General features: G+C 34.6%; 1 protein-coding gene across 1 annotated transcript in view; it reads left to right on the top strand.

The window, feature by feature from the left end:
• Positions 1-21,380, top strand: part of Malrd1 (MAM and LDL receptor class A domain containing 1) — a 600,954-nt gene that overhangs the window by 425,603 nt on the left and 153,971 nt on the right. Inside the window, exons 30-31 of the mRNA XM_005387237.2 lie at positions 8,456-8,584; positions 16,803-16,964. Of these exons, the coding sequence (XP_005387294.2) occupies positions 8,456-8,584; positions 16,803-16,964 (291 nt within the window). The remainder of the gene's footprint in view (positions 1-8,455; positions 8,585-16,802; positions 16,965-21,380) is intronic.

Genomic DNA, 21,380 nt, shown 5'->3' with positions numbered 1-21,380 from the left:
CTGAATCAGATTATTCAGCATTTCAAAATCTCTTGTTCTTTGTGAAAGTTCATTAAACATAATAAATAAAGAGACTGTCTGAATCCATACATATTTCTAAGATCCATGTATTTCCTTGTATAGGGGATTGTTTCACTTTTATGAAATGTATCATTGATTATTTCCATAGTCTTTCCCACACTTCTATAGTGGGATCTTCTAGAGTAGATCAGTAATAGACACAATCAGGTGGGTGTGCAGTGTACACCTCTAGTCCCAGCTACTTGGGAGGTGGAGGCAACATAATTGCAAGTTGAGGCCAGTCTGGGCAGTATAGTTCACCTTCTTTCAACCAAAAACCAAAGAAACAGAATAGATATAATTAATAGTTATCCTTTATAGTGCACATCCTGGAAACCAATTTTACTTTCCTTAAATAATCAATGACAAAAATTATAATCAATGACATTTTTGCTAAAGGCTGTGGAGTGCTGAGTCAAGATGGAAGAATCCATTGCATAAGCCATTCTTGGAAAGAGTGGGCTCCAAGACTCTAAGCAGCAGGGGATCATGGGAATTTGCTCCAGTGTGCTCCCCATGAGATGCCTGTGGGTTCTCCTGCTATTTCTAGGTGTCTTGGTATAAAGATCATAAATGAGATAATCTTTTGTGCATCTTTGACCAGTTATAGGTCAAACAACTATAAGATATGATCTTGAGATCTTGTAAGGAAAGTTAGGAGGGTCCATTCCATTCCTCTGTGGGATACACTTCTCCCCAGCTTGGCAAAAAGTCTGTTGAGCTAAGAGGACATGTGCACTCAGACCTCATCAGCCCAGCTGTATATCTGGGTGTCAGACTTCTCAGATTATGCAATTCCAAGCCAATTTATCAACTCAAGAGCATTGGCAGTGCTCTCACACTCTGCCCTCTGGCAGGTGAACTATAGTTCTGGTGTGCAAACCTGGGATGGAGGGACAACGGTAGAGATTACATGGGCTTTGTGCCTGCTTATGGTAGAGGTGGACCTACAACCATGATCTGAGCAATTGCTATGAGTCAGGAAACACATTCATCTTGAATGCTTTGAACACCAGTCCAGGACGCACACTATTTATTTTCCAAAATCCTCACTGTTTACACCTTTTATCCATGAAACACTTTCTCACACACTGATCGTAGAAGATGCATGACCTTCTCCTGGAGACATATCCACTTCAGACTTTCATACTTCACAACTCAACAGCCTAACCTCATTGCCTTATTATTTTTATATATTCTGTGCTTAAAAATGTTAACATTTTGATATTTTCCACAACCAGTGTGTCTGATTTTTTATAGAGGCAACAGTAATTAACATTCAGACTCTATCTAACTCTTGATTTCTTCATTGTAGAGGAAGTATATATGCTTGGGTGGGAATGTGCAGTTTTAACTTCTACCATTCAATAATTTTAATGGAATTTACACCTCACAAGAGAAACATGTATTTGAATCAATGAAAATTACACTATTAGGTTAGTTGTCACAATATTTTATACTTGTATCTATTTATTTAAAAATAGCATGAGTTTTCACTAAATTGACTAAGTTATGCCTCAAGATAATATCCAAAACCCATAGCACTTAGAGATCCAGGTTTATCTGAATATTTCTTTTAAGATTAGTTTGGTGATTTAACAAATATTGAAAGAGAAATAAAATTTATTTTATTTCTATCACTCTAGAGTGGGTGGAAATGGAAAAACAATCAATAACTGAACAATATTGGTTGGATTGGTAAAATATAACAATAGTTGCTTTTAACTCAGTAAGAAGGTGCTATTTACCATATAATACAGTTACCTGACTGTTTACCCCTAGTATGTATTATAAATTTTATATGAAATTAACCTGAGCATATGTAGACAAATGAAGTAATGGCATACCTCCTTTTGCCATTCTCTATCAGATAGGTGTGACATCGACACTTTATTGTGCAAACTTCACATTACTTCTCAACTTTAGTGAAGCAGAAGTAAACCTTCAGCAAAGAGTACCCTTTCCTCTTAATATAGCAATTAGAAAATCTTCATTAGGCCCAATCATATGATATATCCATATATTATAATTTTCTTCAAGGTAGAGTTGGAAACCGGTAGGTGCATAGATAACCTTAATGAAAAGTCAGTTGTTAATCACTGCATTTTCTTAGGGCAATTTCTCTTTCTCTCTTGTAATTAAATGGCTCATGCCAAATTCACATTCTTCAAAAAGAACATTTATTATTTCAATATTCCATGTTGGTTTTGATCCATTTTCATTTAGAATGTATTTCCTCTTTGTCTGTTTTCAGCCTGGGACATAGGTCTTCTAGTCTATATAGTTGTCAAGTAATTGCCTCTGAGAGGCTGGAGCAGGAGAATTGCAAGTTGGAGCCCGGGCAGGGCAACTCAGTGATTTAGTGAGACCCCATCCCAGTGACAGTGAACCTTTTAGAGCTTTCAGTGGTTCAAACAGCCTACTGAGGCACATGCACTACAGGTTTGTCACTACTGCTGTCTTGAATAGGTGGATGGATGGATGGATGGATGATGGATGGATGGATGGATGGGTGGATGGGTGGACGGGTGGATGGGTGGGAGGGTGGGTAGATGAAGATGTGGCTCAGCACAATGGCTTTTGGTCTCCAGCACTGAAAAATTTTTACTTCAAGAGCAGTGCATTTATACATTATCATATAAAAAAGTGCATTGCATCTCAGAAATTACTTTAAATAATGACTGTCAATACCACACAGTCTATTATCCTTTTAATGGTTTTCAATTGTGGGAAATTTTCTGACAACCATCTGTTAACTACATAATATTCTAGGAATCATTTTCTCGAACAAGAAAGGAATGACATAAAATAAGCTGTCATTTGTGAAGTTAGGTCTGGGGTGAGTGATCTTTGTAAAATAATTTTTCCTCTTATTTTTCCAAATGTTTTCCTTCAAGTAAATAGGAATCCTCTAGTTATGCTGATTTATAATTTGTTGCCAAACTTGCTTATAAGGAAACTAAAACGGAATTTTATAAAGAAAATGTGGAAGTAACCAGTTCATTTCAGTTGAGTGCTCTAGCGTATATTTCTACTTTTTAAAGTGGCTGCCCTGGATGGTAGGAAATGTGAAAGACCATCTACTGAGTCACTGTATCTGATGGAAATATTAACACACCAGTCCACGCTCGTGCTACTTTGATTTTCCTCTGAGAGGAACCCATAAATATCTTTAATTATACCACTAATCTTGCTGTTTTGCCAAGTCTTCATTGCTAGATTAACAATTCCTTTGGGTGAAAATTATTTCTATATCCACCATAGCGTCAGATACTTGTTCACAATATGCTTTAAAAGTAATAAACAGGGCTGGGGACATAGCTCAGAGGCACAGTGTCTGCCTGGCAAGCACAAGGACCTGAGTTCAACTCCCAGTACCCCCAAAAAAGTAATAAATGGAGTGTTATAAATTGAAGGCCTCTCTAGATCTAAATATATTCTACTTTGTATTAGTATTTATTATTCTTATTCAGATCACCATTAAATGGCTCACTTGAAGTTATGGGGTTTTTATAAGAATTCAGATTATTATCTTAGTCTACATATTTGGACTGTGTATTGGCAATCAATATTGCTGTCTAGGGTTGCTACCTCTAATTATAGGTAATCCTTTATTTTATAATGATGAAACTTTTGAAACATAACTACAATAAAAATATTTAAAATAAAATATCAAGAGAAAATCAATAAGTGATAAGAAAAACATATGTTAACAAGCAAACAGAAATGATATTTGCATAAAAAATTTCTCTTCTATCACTAAAACTACAGTCATATTTCTATTTTATTAAGTTCTGAGCTACTCATATATGTCACCTTTTATTTGAACTCAAGCAAAAGAGAATATATCATAGTATCTTGTTAACATTTGAACCTATTATTGGGCAAAATCCAATTAACATAAAATTTATTCTAAGGAGCATTGTTAGGACAAAATTCATCAATGAGGCTTTTAAAAAATTATTTTAGAATTAATGATATAAAAGATTAAGAACGTTTAAAATATCAAATTATTGAAAATTGTATATAGAAAGCAAAATCATATCATAGAATGTGATTCTCATTACAAAAATGGAAATACATATCAATACCACTTACTATTACTCTTTACTGAAATTTATAGCAGAAAAGAAAATATCTGAGTTGTGTATAACCAAAATCAAGACATCAAGACCTAGATTATAGGCAAAAGCTAACTCTGCAGAGACCTAAATTGTTTGGAGTCCTGGACATAAGAGTATGGATCTGGGGCTGGGATTTAATTTATTTATTTGTTTGTTTGTTTGCTTATTTAGTACCAGGAATTGAACACAGGACCTCATGCTTCCCAGGCAGGTGCTGTGCCCCTGAGCTATGACCCCAGGCCTGGGGCTAGGATTTTAATCACTATGATAACAGGAAAATTATATGTGGACTCTGCCTGTACCATCTCAATCTTTCAATGACTAGAAAAATTGCTGCACATCAGAAAGTCCTCTGGAAAATTTGTGACCTATCCAGAGGCTTAGAAAGTATAAAAAAAGTGAAATCCCAACCCTAACCTTGTGCCACACCACATATAATACATGATGTAAGGATGAAAATTCCAAGACAACAAATTAATATTAAAATTTCTGGGACTAAAGATAAGAAACAAGCCCGTGTGAATTTGTGGCCTTGGAACTGTGTGCTCTTAAGATCATAAAACCGTTAAAAAGGAAGTGTGGAAAAAATCAGAATATTAAATTGAAGTAACTGAATTTGACTTCCTGGAAAAAATAAAATCATCATTAAAAAATAAATATCAGTGGAGCGGTTAAACAAACTGATCAGAGATAGACACGAAGAGCAAACTATGAAGGAAATGTGAGTCTGTTCACCAGAATGTAGTATATTAAGGTAATCATAAAACAATATGAGACTGAGGAATGGACTGAAAAGATGTGGTATTTTTATACAATGGAGTATTACCCAGCTATAAAAAAGATAAACTCTAGATTTTTATAGGTAAAGGATGCAACTAGAGACCATACTCATCAGTGAAATAAATCAGACCCACACGTGTAAACATTATATTGTCTACCTAGTGCAACACCCTGAAAGAGTATATAAAACCCAAAAGTACAATAGATAATATGAAAAGGAAAGAAATTGCTCAAAGGAAGGAACAACTGGGATGCGGGAAAGAGGAAAAAGAAAGGAACAAGGAAGGATATGTGTGTATATATATATATATATATATATATATATATATATATGGATAGGTGGGATCACTGTACTGCTAATGTCTGGTGGTTTATTGAAAGGAAGTCAATGTTTAAAATTTTTTATATTTTGACCAATTTTTCATGCTTATATCTGGTAATTTGAGCAACTGATTTGAAGATAACAATATGCAATGGAACGACCATTCATGGATTCCTACCATCTTGTCTAGTGAAACTCTGTATCATCTCTTATTTTTTTTAATAATTTTTTTTATTCTCTTTAATGGCTTGAACAGTCTTGTATTCTTACATCTGGTAATCTGAGAAACATAGTTGAAGATAACAATATATAATATAACAACCACTGTTAATTTCTATCATTGTGTTTTGAAACCTTGTATCATTTTTAATGTCCTTGCTTTGTTTATGTCTGTGATGTTGTTATTGCTATTGTTCTTTTTTTTCCTACTCTCTTTAAAATAAAAAAAAATATGAGCCAGAGACATTGAAGATAAAGTGAATAAATCTAACACCTTTGTAATGAGGGTTTAAGAAGCAGAGAACAGAGACTTACAGAGAACTATCTGAAGAAACAATATTGAGCGTTGTTATAGGTACTTTTCTCTCATTGATGAAACACAATACCGGATATCCAAAGTTAAAGGGAGAAAGGTTTGTGTGGCTCACAGTTTGTAGAAGTTTTAGTCCATAACTGGCTGTCTCCAAGGTAGGGTGTCTTGGCAGAGGGGCATCACATACAACCATTCATGACATCCACAAGGCAACAAAAGCAGCAAGGGACCTTAACAGTGTCTTTCTGCCCCTTTTATACTTTACCTACACTATTGGGATTAGGGTGGTACCAAATCAGTCAGTGGATTTATCACACACCCTCAGTCCCAGCATCACACACTCTAGATACAGCCACCTCTGAAAAAGCCTTACCTGTGACTTTAGGGGGACATCCAGACACAAACTATAGCAGGCATATTCAATAATTTGGAAGCTACATGACTCCAGGTTATTATAGTACTAGCATCAGGAGTTAGGTACCATCAAGAGTTAGTACATTAACTAAAATGTTCAGTTTTCAACAAAAAATTATAAAGCATGGAATTAATTAGGATGAATAGAAAAAACGTGTTATTTTCAGATTCGTTACAGTTTTTTCCAGTGCACAGTAAATTGGCCCCATGAGTATCTCATGCTATCAGTGGATTAAATAATAATTTCTTGTGGAGCATTACTTTTCAGGTCTTTCCTTCTTTCTAGGACTTTCCATTTATTATGCATTAGTTTCAGGTTTTTAGGTCTCTGTCAACCTTCTTTTTTAGCAAAATAAATATCTACTGCAGTCTGTTTTATATGCCTATGCTGCTAGCCAGATAATCTTCAACTGTCTATTATGAACACTTATCTTTTCTCTCTTCTTATCAACTATAGAATGTGTGAGACTATCTTTCATTTCATATATTTCCCAAGCAGCTGATTAGTTACTGTTCTGATCATCTTGGCTGAATAGACATGCAGAAAATGACTAAACTCATGCAGTACACTAAAATAATAGTTTCTCACTAAAATAATCTCCCTTTTGAATTTACCACACACATGTCTTAAAGAAGACCTACTGTTCTTGAAATTGTTGACTCTTTTCATTTATTTGTTCCTGGTTTGCCTAATACAACATAGAAAATGTAATTACTGTTTGATTTACGGAAGTTCAAAATTATGGGTCTGATTTCTCTTTAAGTCTTCACCATTCTATATTGTTAAGGAAAATAAGCCTTACTCGGAAATGTAGACTATTTTAGCCATATTTAAAAAATAGCAAAGAACCAATTATTTAGACTAAAGTCAAAGCATGATTCCCCTGTGGAGTAATTACATGGCTTCTTATCCTATGGCATAGAAAAATAAGATAATCTCAAATGCACGGACTTGCATACTAAGCAGATTCCACACACTGCTCTGGGTTAAGTATAAAGTCTCTCTAGTGCTAATTAAAATGTATGTGGCAACATTTTTAAACTAATCAGTGAACATGACCTTTGAGTTTTCATTTTACTAGTTTCCCATAGTTGCTGTTGTTTTAGATTTTTTCTGTTCATTCTTCATATTCGCGTAGACTGAATTTTACTAGTACATTATTTCTGGAAATCAAACAAGATTTAGCTGTCATATAAAGGGAAAGATCTAAAGATTGTAAAAATGTACTTTTAGTCAATCCTGTAGGGTTTTACTTTTCATTCACGGGAACAGTGCCTAAACTTAAGAAAATTTTCCCATCCTTAGACCCACCAGCTGACAGGCTGCCAAAATCTGTATAATAAAGAAGTTGCTGAACTTCATTTAACTTATTGAAATTCATTTAAAGGTAATTTTAAAATTTCCATGTAAGTTAACATGAGGCTAGAAATTATTGTCATTTATCTATATAACCATTAAAATAATATTCAAATATGTGAATCTTTTTAAAAAAAGTCTGTGTCAATTCACTTTTCGAATCTCCCTATAAATAAAACCTTCAATAATTTTAAACTACATTTAATCAGCATCCCATATGTTCTGTGTTAATTTGTGTTAGCAGGGCAAATTTCTTCTTCCATAGATCTTGGAGTGGAAAGGGACAATCAGACAGATAAACAATCTTAATGAGCTGAAAAGCATTTTAATGAATGAATCATATGATATGAAACTGAGAATATCAGACTTGGGCCAAAGGTGACAATGAGAGAGGAAAAGAAAGATAGAAAAAGCAAAAAATAGTTGTTCTTTGGAGTCTAAAGTTGAGCCGCAGACCACCCAGGGACAAAAGACCCATCCGCGCAGGCAGAGAAAGTAGCATGAGTAAATATGTGAACAAAAATGAGGGGAAAATGGAATATTTTTGAAACCTTCAGTTATCAGAAATAATTTAAATGTAGATGCAGATGGGAGGAATCAGAAAGTAGAACTAGAAAACTAAATTGAAATCAACAACCAAGATTCTTTACTGCCTTCAGGAGGAGTTTGGGTTTATGTAATAGATAATGATCAGCTTTTGAGTGCTTAAAACGTATTCTAAAAGTGAGTTCTGTATAATTTGCTGAACAACAGGTCTACCTTGGGCAAGTGTTAAAATTGTGACATTATTCAATAGTGTGGAATCTATCAAACAACAAGAATCTTTGAATGTAATGAAAATACTATTTGTTTTATTTTTTCCTTAGCTGGAGAAACTTCTGAGATTTGCCAGGAAGCCACTGATTTTTTGTGCCAGGATAAAAAGTGTATTGCATCCTACCTTGTTTGTGACTACAAACCAGACTGCTCTGATAGGTCAGATGAAGCTCTCTGTGGTAAGTGTATCTAATCTGCCAGCTGTAATGAAGCCAGCTTAGCTCAGATATCCACCCTGCGAGTACAGTAACACAGTGGCACCAAAGGCCAAGAAGAAATGTTCTTTTCATGCACCAGAGTAGACAGAATTGCCAAAATATTTCCCTCAACTTTTCTATATAAATTGCCATATAGAAGTTCTGTCATGCTTTTTACCCCATAATGAAAACTATAGCACATCGCTTCCCAAAATTTCCCATTAGAGAATTATGATCAGAATCAAAATGGTCAGAAACTGAATTATATTTTAATGATATTTTTTGCTTTTTCCAAAAAATGATTACATAGATGAGGCTAAAATGATCTTATTAAATAGTTAAGACATTCCAGTTTAGTGCTAATTTTATCAATTTCATTACACTAGAGAAAGACAATGCTTGACATGGCATCCAGTCTTCCAGATTTTTTTGTTTGTTTGTTTGTTTGTTTTTTTCCAGTACCGGGAATTGAACTCATGACCTTGCACTTACCAGACAAGTGCTGTACCGCTGAGCTAAATACACAGCCCTCAACCTTCCAGATGTATTTGGCAGGACTTGAGTTTTACATGACATGGTAGCTATAGACATTAAGGTAGTAGCTAGCCATTGTATGTAGTGCTGGTTTCTACTAAAATTGGTGTTCTAAAAGGCTGCATTTCGGGGCTGGGGATTTAGCTCAGCGGCAAAAGCGCCTGCCTGGCAAGCGCAAGGTCGTGAGTTCGGTTCCCGGTACCGGAGAAAAACTAAAAGGTTGCATTTCAAGAGCTTCATGAAAACCAGCAAGAATTATTTGGACTTAGCCTCAGGTGTCCCAGGATGTCACATAAAGCTCACTACAAAGAGAAAGAAAATAGGCTGTGTATCAGTGTAAGAATGTCACAAGGGTGGAGGATTTAATGTTAATGTTCTTGGAGTCATAGATCAAGTATATTTAAATTTTTAATTTTTAGCTCAAAATCATTTCACTCTCTATTTTCTTACATTCTTTGGTGATGCTTTTGAAGGGGTCATTTCCCTTCTTTCATTATTTTTTGCATGTGTTTGTTATTTTCTTTTAATTGTGGTATAATGTACCACTTCAGTGATTTTAAGCTTACAGTAGAGTTGCATTAAGTGCATTTCATTGTTGTGGAAACAACATCACCGTCTTTTACCAGAGTGTTTTCCATTCTGCAAAATTTCAACTGTTCTCTTTAAATGAGAATTTGTCAAGCTCTCCTTCAGTCCCTGGCAACCAGCCGTCTAGTTTCTGTCTCTATGGGTTTACCTAGGTTATGACCCTCATATAAGTGGAATCGTACACAATTTTTCTTGCTGTGACTAGCTTATTTTACTTAGCATAATGTTTTCAAGGTTTACCTCATATTCTAATTTTAGATGAAAGCGCAAAAGAAAGTGAAAATGGTTGGCACATTTTTAGAGTGTACTATGAATGCTATAGTATTATAAATATCAACCTCATAATATATGTGCATGTACAAATGTGTGAAAATTCAAACGTAAAAATGATTTTGTAATAGCTGTATTGACACGTATAACCTACTGAAGGGGAAATCAGCACTATTAAACACACTTAGAAAAGTTAGTACTAATGTTAAATTATTCTCCTTTCACTTAGAATGCATACACAGAGTCTGCCAAAAATGTATACACACGAGGAAAAGAAAAACTTGTATAAATATTTTAATACTAAATGCATTGAGACATCATGAGATTAACAAGTTATTTGGTCTCTACAATTACAAGAGGTACTCGCAGTGGTGGCCTTTAGTTTCCAGATATTTATTAATATTGCTTGGATAAACTCGGCTCATTGAGATTACTGCACATCCATTGTCAGGTTCTTCTCTAAAGGACAGCAGTGTAGCAGGCTGTCTGCAATGGGAACATCCTCTAGGATGTGCCCATACAAAGGTAACACCATCTGCTGAAAAGCATCGCAGTATTTTTTCCTGAAATGTGTATACATTTTTTGACAGACTCTGTATATTAAAAATTGTATATAAGCATCATGTCATCCATTTATTCCTATTCATATTATGAGCTAGAGGCAACTTTCTAAGAATTAAGGATTTAAATATGAGTAAGATATTGCTTGGACTTCAAAAATTCACTTTGAACTGTGTGGAAAAAATAGGGGGGGGTGTATCAAATACAATATTCTTTGGCTTTTATTTTTCAATTGTTCATAAATACAAAAATTTCCTTTTCATTTTAAGTTACTACCACTTACTTTAGGATGACAAATTAAGAATGATATTGGTGCATGTATGTGTGTGTATGAGTATATGTGTTTCCCTGCAAGTACATAACACACAACATGTATTTGAAATATTAATATTAATATAGGTTTACAAATATAAGAAATGGCTATTTTTATATATATATATATATATATATATATATATATATATATATATATATATTTTTTTTTTTTTGCTTCACTCTTTCCCTCTCAGGCTATCTTATACAAGTTTTGTTTTTCCCATAGCTGTCTGAGGTACTGATGTGAAAGCACAGGTACAATTTTTATTTTCAGAAACCAAAGTCAGTTACATAATCATATGTGATTAGTGTTACCCACAGTTTTGATGGGCTGTGCAGGAAGTATTTAAATATATAAAATCTAAAGGACAAAATTGCTAAATGAAATAGTCACTTCTTAAGAACTTTTTCATAGAAATTTTGTTCATATCCTCACAGAGCACTGTGACATATTAATTCTGAAAATCAACCTCATCAGTATTTCATATTGATGGTCATCTGAATACATTATAGGCATTAGAGTAGGAGCCTTTATTCTATTTTTACTGATTATACTAAATTTATTAAAATTTTATGGAAACCTTATAAATATGTATTGATGAAGGTGAATGTGAATGATTTTATGCATATTGTTTGTAGTAGACATTGCTCTTATTTCTTGTTTTACCCAAACTGATCCAGTTGGTGCTTCTCGTCCACAGAAAGGCATAGAGAAAAAACATTTTTAGTGTAGTATCAACTTTCCTGCAGGCAGCAAAAAGACAATGTTTCTTTCTCCATCCACAACCATACAAGTTTACACGGACAGCTAGTTTAAAAAATGACAAAAAAATAAGTTCTGAAATAAATGTGTTCAAAGTATTACATTTCTAAAACTATAATATAGGGAATGAAAAATGTAGAATATTTATCTCACTTTGCTTTATAACAGTATTATATTAACTGTCCAGTTATTACAGCCTTGTTGGTAACTTTTTACAAAATTACATTTTGATTCCTGCTCTTTTACTAGAGCAGGATTCTTGAAGTCAGGTCATCTGTTGTGAATAATGGAATAAATGACATTTCCAAAGACATATTTAGAGAATGATCAGGAATGAATGGAACTTTGGGGTTATTAAACTGAAGTCTTGACTTTGACTAAGACTCTTGCTTATTGGGAAGTGATTTAAATTCTCACACATTCATTTTTGTCATCTGTATAGTAGGTATAACAACTCTTTTACTGAGTGCGATGAGAATTAATGCATAAACAGAGTGAAGGAATATATAGAACTAAGTAAAATACCTTTTCATTGGTAGCATCTTTCCCTTCATTACTTTTATTGTAAAATCTGTCAATCCTGATGAATGCCTCTCCTACATGTCCTTTATACTATCAGGAAAGAAAGGCAGCTGTTTCTTATGACTAAATTATTACCATAAGTTATTAACACATGTAAAATTTTTCTGCACCACATTTCTTCTTGCAGAAATGTGTGCTTTTATAAAAAATAAGATTAATTCTCTTTAGAAAAAAATAATAAAGTCAGAAAGTGTGCTTTTTTTCCCAAGGAAAGAAATTATTGCCTATAACTTGTAATCAGTACACAGGGTGTTCTGGGCCCCGGGTGTGCAGTGCTGGGTGTGTGTTTTTCTCCTGCCTCTCACAGGCTGCACACAAGTAATTATTCAGCCAGGACATTCTTTCCCATGCACCAAGATTCTTCATAGTCCTTCTCAATTCAGGCCACTAAGAAACCATCTAACAATGAAAATGTTAGCGTTCGAGGGAACATTAATATTTCTGTACCATGCATTATGATATAATAAAAATGAAGTGCATATGTAGACATGAGGAACTAAATATTATTACCTGGGGAACTATCCTTCAAAAATATGTTGTTTAAAATAATTTAAGGTACACAATATATAGTATAACAACCATTGTTAATTTCCTATCATCTTGTTTTTCAATTCTGTATTTTTTTTATTGTTTTGTGTTGTTTTGTTTTTGTCTTTGCTGTTGCTATTTTGTTATTATTTTTCTCTTTAAAATAAAAATTAAAAAATATGTTGTTTAATATGTGCCCTGATCATATAGCCGCATGGGCAAATATTACACCCTGGGAAAATGCCAGTTGTTTAAAAGAGGGTTGGTAATGATTTGAATCCATTCAAGGGATTGTGAAAAAGATTGCAATCTAAAGAACATTTTTCCTAAAGTAACTAGTATTTTGAAAATACAGATATATATTCATTACTAGGGAATGTTATAAAGTACTCCTGTAATCCATCTTTCAGTAAATGTTTATTGAAATGCTTATGTGTACGTGCAGTTTGGTAATAATAACTGGTCACATAGAAATGTTAGCAGTAACTCCATGTTAAGCAACCATACAAAATAAAAAGTAATAGACTTTGAAATGACCTGTCACAACCACAATGGTTGGTAAGTGCCTTACACACACATCACCGTACAAATTGATGTGGTCTGGGAAGGGAGAGCTAGGGCTTGAGTTGGACTTCAAGGGTGGATATGATTTCCATAGAACAGAGAATGGAATATGTATTAATTACGGTACTTACAACAGAAATTCAGACCTTGGCCAGTACAAGTTAAATAGCCTGACAGTACCTGCTAGGTATCTTTTCAGTCCTGTTTGCTCCTGAAAAAACAGATCTCCTGTTTTAATTGTAGCAGGATTGTGTTGGGCAACAAAATCGTCTTCTCCAAATTTCCTTACAGTTATAAGAGGCCAATAAAATTTATGTAGAAATTTAGGGGAAGGTGGCTATTTCCTAAAGAAAAACTCATCTTGCAAGCATGCATAAGCATAGTTCAATGTGGGTAAAGAGAGGGCCCAAAGGAGAGACTGCATTCTATCTATCTCAGAATGACAAGTTCCTAACTCCTTGTTAATTTAGATAAAAATTAATTCTTGCTTGCTTAAGGCTACGGTGAGTTGGGTTTCTGGTTGATTGGAGCTAAAATATTTTCAAAACAGACAACAAGCAAAGTCTTTTATCTCAAGTAGCAAGAAGTTCAAAATCTTGGCAGCCCTCAGGTAGTTAATTTTGATTATCATCAGAAGTACAGGACTATGCAAACTCCTTATGTTCTGCTTTCCTCAGATAATGGGGTTTGTTATAGAATTATATCCTTGCATAATTTTATATCTTTGCAGCCATATCCTAGGAAGGAATGAATAGATTTTCTTCTTCTTTTGTTTTTAAGAATAGGAAAACTTCTAGCAGTGCCTTCCACAGTAACTCTCATTGTCCTGACTTGTATACCAAGATTATGCCTGAACTACCCAGATGAGGAAAGACAGGAGATCATGCCACAGCTGTCTAGAGGAGATGTGAGCCACCTCTGGAGGCACTTAGAGCTGGAGACACCTACCTGAGTCAAAGAAGGGAAATGCTCAGATAAAAATGCTGTTCCATCTTGAACAGGACAGGAACGACTGGGTGATGAATGATTAGTCAACTGCCAGAGAAAATATTGAAGAGAGGGAGAAAAGTACTCCTAAACATAAATGTTTTAAAATGTCAGCTTGTAGTTAAGAGATTGTCCTCTGAAAAATTTGGTTGCAGTGAGGAGAATTTTGAAGATGAGACAGATTTCATTCTAAAAATACTTTGTACCAAAGTAAAGGTTATTGTATTCAAGCCTAGGCGTTTATGCGAGTACTTTCAAACAGTGTGAAAAACAGAGTATTTTAAGCAAGAGAAAGTAACACAGAGCAGTCTTCGGGATGATTAATGTGGCTTAGGTTTGAAAGGTTGAGGAGATGAAGGCTGTATGAAAGAATCTCTTAAAATAAATCAGCAGCTTAAAGTAGTGTGGTATGACTATGGGACTATAAAGAATGTAACAGATTCAACAAGTTCTCAAGGAAATTGTCTACAGGTATTGGTGACACCATGGATGTGGAGATGAAGACTGCTGAATCAAAGGTCATTCTGAAAGTTTTAGTCTTCAAAAACAGTAAGAACATACATGTTAGGAAATTAAACCATAAACTCACAGAGAAGGAGCCATTCGGAGGGGTGAATAGTGGGTGTGTTTGGGATTATTGGTTTTAAAGTGACAGCTGCATATCCCAGGTAGAATGTTCAAGAAGCATTTGAAGATATTTGGCTGCCTTGTGGTTGTAGATTTGTAGGTCATCTGTGTAAAAGTAGGAACAACTACAGGACTGCAAGGATAACGATATGTATGGTGAAACATTTCAGCAGGTAAATATATCTTTAAGAGTGGAAGAGAGGCAGCCTGGCAGTGTCTGAGGGTGGAAGGGTGAAACTAGTAGAGAATGTAAGACTAAAAGACACAAAGAAGTTGTGTAAACTTGAAGGTAATGAAGCTAAAATACAAGTAACGTTATTGTGATAAAGATTTGAGAGAGCAGAGAGAGATTAGCCTTAAAAATGAGAATAGGAATGGTGACATATTTTGAGATACAAATAATGAAATATAATGTACTATGATTATATAGGTACCTTCAAAGTCTTCAAAGAAACATATTATATAAGGTAAGACAGGAAGGACAAGGGAGTCCAAGAACCGAAAAGGAGGTAGGATAATTATTGTAGGGCTTAGGGTCAGGAACTCAGTTACACAGAAGTACAAAAGCACAGGACCTTTATGTGACATCATTTTAGAGAATGCATAGGGGCAGTCTGGCGTATACATTGGAGCGTTTTGAATGTTCACAGATGCATTGGGTAAATACTAGCAGGACTGAATTTCTCATTTTGTACATAACGTAAACCTATTTTACATAAACAGAATACCAACATGACATGAACAAAAAGGGTATATAGAGCCCATAGCTAAGCATATAAAAATCACTGGATTATATATATGATTGAAAAACCATACATGATTAAAATTATTCTCAGTTTTAGGAATAAAATTTAATACTATTTAAGAATTAAATGTTGGTATTGTATGGAATCCTCTTATGAATAGAGAAAACTTTGCACAAAGGCGTACAAGCTGTCTGCTATGTTTGGTATCCATGTAATAGCAAGTCTTATGTTTTCTTATTAAGATTTTATATGCTGTTTTTTCACATTAAGAAAAGTTCTGACCAAGAAGAAATTTTAAAATACCGCAAACTTCATCTTTGTAAGAAGAAAGGAGAAATCAATGACAATTTCAATTGATTCGTACTGATTAAATAGCCCAATAATTCATTCTGTCTGGAGAACACAGTCAGATTTTACAGTGAGTGCTCAAAAATAATAACTGCTGTGTCAAAGAAAAGAAAAAGAAAGACAAATGGAACCCTAGCTATCAGGGTATTATTATGCAACTTTTCACAGACAACTAAGAGTAGACATTCAATTATCTATTAAATTTTCTCATTGTGAGCAATTTAATTTTTAATGAAATATCAATCAATGTTTTTAGAAAAAGAAGTTTTCATTCTTGAGTGACTACTTCTGAAGTATGATGAGTTTAGTACCTGAAAGTGTTTGTGTACTATACAGTTTACCACTTTTTCCAACACAGATTTTATTTAATAAGTGACTTTATCTCTCTAATTGTATACACTATTCAAACATCAGAGTAGAGCGAATGTCTGTACTGAGCACCTGGACAACATAAACTCTTCATTTACTAGCCCTGAATTACTTGTGTTATCATCATGTTATGTTCATTTCCTATATAGGCACAACTTTATCTATCACCTAGAAATATCGTTAGTCCCTTTAGATAGTTCCTTAATGTGCATATGACATCACTCATACACTGCTTTTAGGTCCTTTTATAAAAAAGCATTACTTTGTACAGTCAATATTATGAATTCAAATATTTTGGTTGTCTAAATTGAGAAAGAGTTAAAATTTGCATATCTAATTTTAAATCATCAAAAATGTGGTGTAGGATGAAGTGTGACAGACATATCCAGAAACTTCCATAAACATTTCTCTTTGCTAGGGCATTACACAAGCATCCCTGGGAGCTGCAATTTTGAAACTACTTCAGGAAACTGGACCGTAGCCTGCAGTCTTACACAAGACTCTGAGGATGACTTGGATTGGGCCATTGGTAGCAGAATTCCTACCGAAGCATCCAGTACAGACTCTGATCACACACCAGGTAAATCTAGTAACAATACCTACACCCAGTGCTCTGCAAGGCTCTTTGCCTTCTGTAACTGAACGACAGAGGACACACCTGTGTTTCTCTGGGGCTAGAATCCAATAGCCTTCCTGGAAAGAGGGCTAGTTTCTTCTGTTTTAACCCCTGAACTGTTAAATAGACCCAGACCTGATGTTGTTGCAAAGGAGCCTCATAATTTAAGTGATAAAAGATTTTATTCACTGTACCGTAAAGATATCCTGAAGGGTCCCAGCTGGGACTGGGCTGGGTGGTGATGACAAGATCTATGAGTGCAACAGGAAAACACGTACAGTTGGCAAGGATAAGCCTTGCTGTCCCAGTGGCCATTCATCTCATCACTGGTCTCATTACCAGCACTCTGAAGTACAGAAACCAAGATGGGAAAGGCAAGCGCTTAGGGACTGAGTGAGCATGAACACCTTCACAGGTTTTGCTTCCTGCTTTATGATCTGAAAGTAAGGGAATGTTTAATGCATTTATTATCAAAAGATTCAAAGTAGAAATGAGCTTACAAGCTTACTGTTACCTACATGTTGTGGAGACACCACTTTTCTTAGAAGTCTTAAGATAATAAAGTGTTACAATAGGGATGAAAACAACATAGCATGTCTTAAAGATTAAAAATAGCCTGAGGTAAGTGATGCTTAATTTTATGCATCCACCTGAAGGGTGTTTTCAGATGAGGTGCACATTTAGATTGGTGACTGTAAGGTAAATCAGATTGTCCTCCATGTTATGGTCTCCTTTTAGCTAATGGTCTGAATAGAGCAAGAAAGAGTAGCCTCCGCTGTAGGAGGGATTTCCTCAGTAGCCTTCCATTAAAATTTGTCTGTGCCATAAGTTTTTCTGGGCCTCCTTTGTAGATTTTGGACTTAACAGTCTTCATAACTGTACGCGCCAGTTCCTTATGATAAATTGCCTTCTATATGTAAGCACATATTATTTGTTCTGTTTTTCTGGAGAACCATGACTAATACAATATTCCCCAAAACAAACTGCATTTGCAAAAAAAGAATATGCAAGATTGGGTGAGCTACTATATAACTTTTGAAAAAAAGACATTAATTTTGTTATTTTTATGTTCTAGATAAACTGTATCATGCACTTATATTTGTATATTATAAATGTCTGTCCTTGTGTAAGTTTTTCTCTAATTTTCTCTAATTCATCTTTAATTCAAATATTCTTTTCACCTGCCTAGATATATTTCTTTTCTTTCCATAGTGTCTTTTTTCTTCCTTTTGAAACTACTAAGTTATTGTGTGCTGGATTATAGGTTGAAGAAGATAAACAATCTAGAAGTTGAATCCAGTAAGTAGGAAGATTTAATATGTGAATAATATATTTATTTCAATGCAGTGTGAAAATATGTATTATTTATTATAGTGCTGACATATCTTCTTATCACCAAGAAAGATAGGAAATTAAACCCCACTTCTGTGTCACATGCAGACATACATTACAGATGGAATAAAGGCTTACATGTAACAAAGAAACAAAAATAAACTCTTACATAACAACAGAAACTAAAATAGGTGTAATTTAGAAGCAGTCTACATCCCCGAATCCCAAAGCTAATTTCTGAACCTAATTTATTTGTCTACATCAACATGCAGTAATCCACACACACTAACTTGTATGGAAGGGTATTTAGTTGAACATGGTTTGTAATCTAAAATGGGAGAGTGAGTGAATGCTCATCATGTATTCGTGTTTCTTTGCTCATCTCTTTCATTGTCAAATTCCAGGCCCTTTCTCAGCCCTGATGTAACAGTGAATAAAACAGATGAAAATCCCCCACAGTGGCACTTACACTCTAGACAAAAGATAAAAGATGTTGGATAAATATAATGTATAAATTCTATGACTTGTTAGAAGCCCAGAGGGAGGCCAGCCATGGTGGCACACGCCTGTAACCCCAGCACTCAGGAGGCTGAGGCAGGAGGATCACTGTGAATTTGAGGCCAGCCTGGTCTACAAAGTGAGCTCAAGGCCAGCCTGAACTGCATAGCCAGCCCCTGTCTCAAATAGACAGAAATAAGTCAAAAAGGAAAAAGGAATGTGCAGAGTAAGTATGGATGGGAAGTGTGTGCTTGAGTATCTCTGCAGGATGCAATTACGTAGGTTTGTCAAAACAGACCACTGAGGAGATGTCATTTGAAAAAAGGTTTGAAGGAACGGAACCAAGTGGATACCTAAGGAAAGAGTGTCAAAACCAAGGGTAGGGTCGGCCTGTGCCTAGTAGTGGTGTCAAACCAGTGCTGGTGATATTTGGGTCAGTCGCATAGACTGTTGAGAGGTTATCATATGGACTGTTAAATGTTTAGTAGAATTCCTGGCCTTACCCACAAGACCTCAGAAGCACTCACCTTCCTAAGTAATCATAACAAATCAAAATGTCTTTGGAAGGTGTGAACTGTCCCCTGAGGAGGGAGAGGAGAGGCAGGTCACCCTCGGATGAGCACCTGTAAAAGTCTGAAGCAAAGATCATTTGTAACATACACAGTATGCAATGTTATGCCCCTACTGAAAAGAGGACTTAGTATTATGTAATTAAATTATAGAAGTTTCCAAAAGATATTGTCAAGAGAGTAAAACAATATGCAAAATTATAATATAGTGTTATCGGGTCTTCTTAAAGCAAACAATAGCCCCATATTGATAAATATGTATCAACTGATAGATTTTTCCCTAAATGACAAGCTTAGAGGAAAGGATACATACATGTTTATTAATATGGGCTACTTGTATGAGTGATAGAGTTGGAGGTGAGAGGGAGTATAAATCCAAAATTAAAGAATGAAGGTAAACAAAACCGGAAATTTCACTTTAAAAGGCAACCTAGTATACACGGTGATAACACATTTATGTTTATGTGCTGGAAATTTTTAAGATTTTTCCATTTTAAAATTCTAAATTATTTTGTCTCACTCTTATCATTTATTTCCACTCCAGTATTTCTTTTTTATCAATGTACATGACTAATCAATGCACTCTTTTCTAATATTTTTAGAATACAAATAAAAACAACAAAAACTTTTCATGTAATTCTAGCAGAGTGATAAGACCTGCTTCAATAAGCTTGGTTTATATATACTGCTATTTTCTTAATGTACTTGTTGTGAGATAAAAATAGCTTTATTTGACTTTGCAGTGTTATAATATAGTTCAAATAATTGTATGTGTTGTGAAGTATTTTGAACAGCATGATTTTAGTTGTAGCATAGTATTCCAGTTTGGGGATATATCAAAATTTTATATGTATAAAATTTCCTAATGCTTTCATTACAGTAAGCATCATAACAGTGAATATACATTTAGATGGGATTTTTTTGTTTACTTACATTTACAATATTTTAAAGAGATAAATACATTGTTTTCCTTGAGAAATGATGAGAAATGAGGCAATTTTCATTTGCAGCTAAATTGAGACAGTAACATGTAGGTACAAACAAGGAGCTTCTTTTGATTCCACGTTTTTCCTTACTCTAGAAGGTACTTCAAAAGCACTGATACTGCAGTCTGATATTGTCAATGGTAAAATGATATTGTAAGTTTATGTGCAAAAAGACATATGCACTCTTTGTTTAAAAAATCTAACATGTGAAAATGATACTTTTTAATTGAACAATTAAGGGCTATTAACGGAAATATTTATTTTCTTTTTTGTCCTTTGGAAGCTTGTGTAAGTTCATTAAAGACCACACGAACAGTACTGAATCTGATTCGTTATGCAGTGTTGTGTACAAGTATGTTGTCCAAAGGTAAAGGAATGGAGCCATTCTGACAGGATGTGTTATTTTCTTCCTTGCTAATCACTACTTGCGACAGTACATTTTTACAGAACGCTTTCTTCAAAGCAGCCAGATTATATCATCTTGGTACACAAATACGGCTCAGTGAACTTGTTTAGCCATCTCTGAGACAATGAGCTGCTAAATAAATTGGAAAGACATTAATTAATTTTCGCCCTGTGAGAAAAACAAAACTCTTTAGAGGAAGGCCAACAGAATCAACGAGCCCATGGTCTGTGTCTGAGCATCAGAACGTTGCTGTTAATTAAAGCTGTATTTATGGATCTTTGCACTTGTTATCAAGATGAAGAATTATATACAGAAGGAGGTCATTTTCAAAGCCCATTACAGGCATATTTACAAGCCCTTTTGGAGACATTGTGGAGTCCAGAGAGAGAATTTACAAATAACAGTGTACTCTCTCATCTACTCAGGAAAAGGGTTTATACTTAATATAGACGAGATTGAATGGCAAAAGTGACATTTGTGTGACATGAATTAATGAAGGCATAATACATAAGACTCCTGTCTCTTCTTCCCTTCCTTACTAACTTCCTTTTCTTCTTAATGATTAATGAATTGGCCATCTCTACAATTG

Source organism: Chinchilla lanigera, unplaced genomic scaffold (assembly GCF_000276665.1).
Source record: "Chinchilla lanigera isolate Chin_1 unplaced genomic scaffold, ChiLan1.0 scaffold00028, whole genome shotgun sequence".
NCBI lineage: Eukaryota > Metazoa > Chordata > Mammalia > Rodentia > Chinchillidae > Chinchilla > Chinchilla lanigera.
This window is presented reverse-complemented; position numbering and strand designations above follow the sequence as displayed.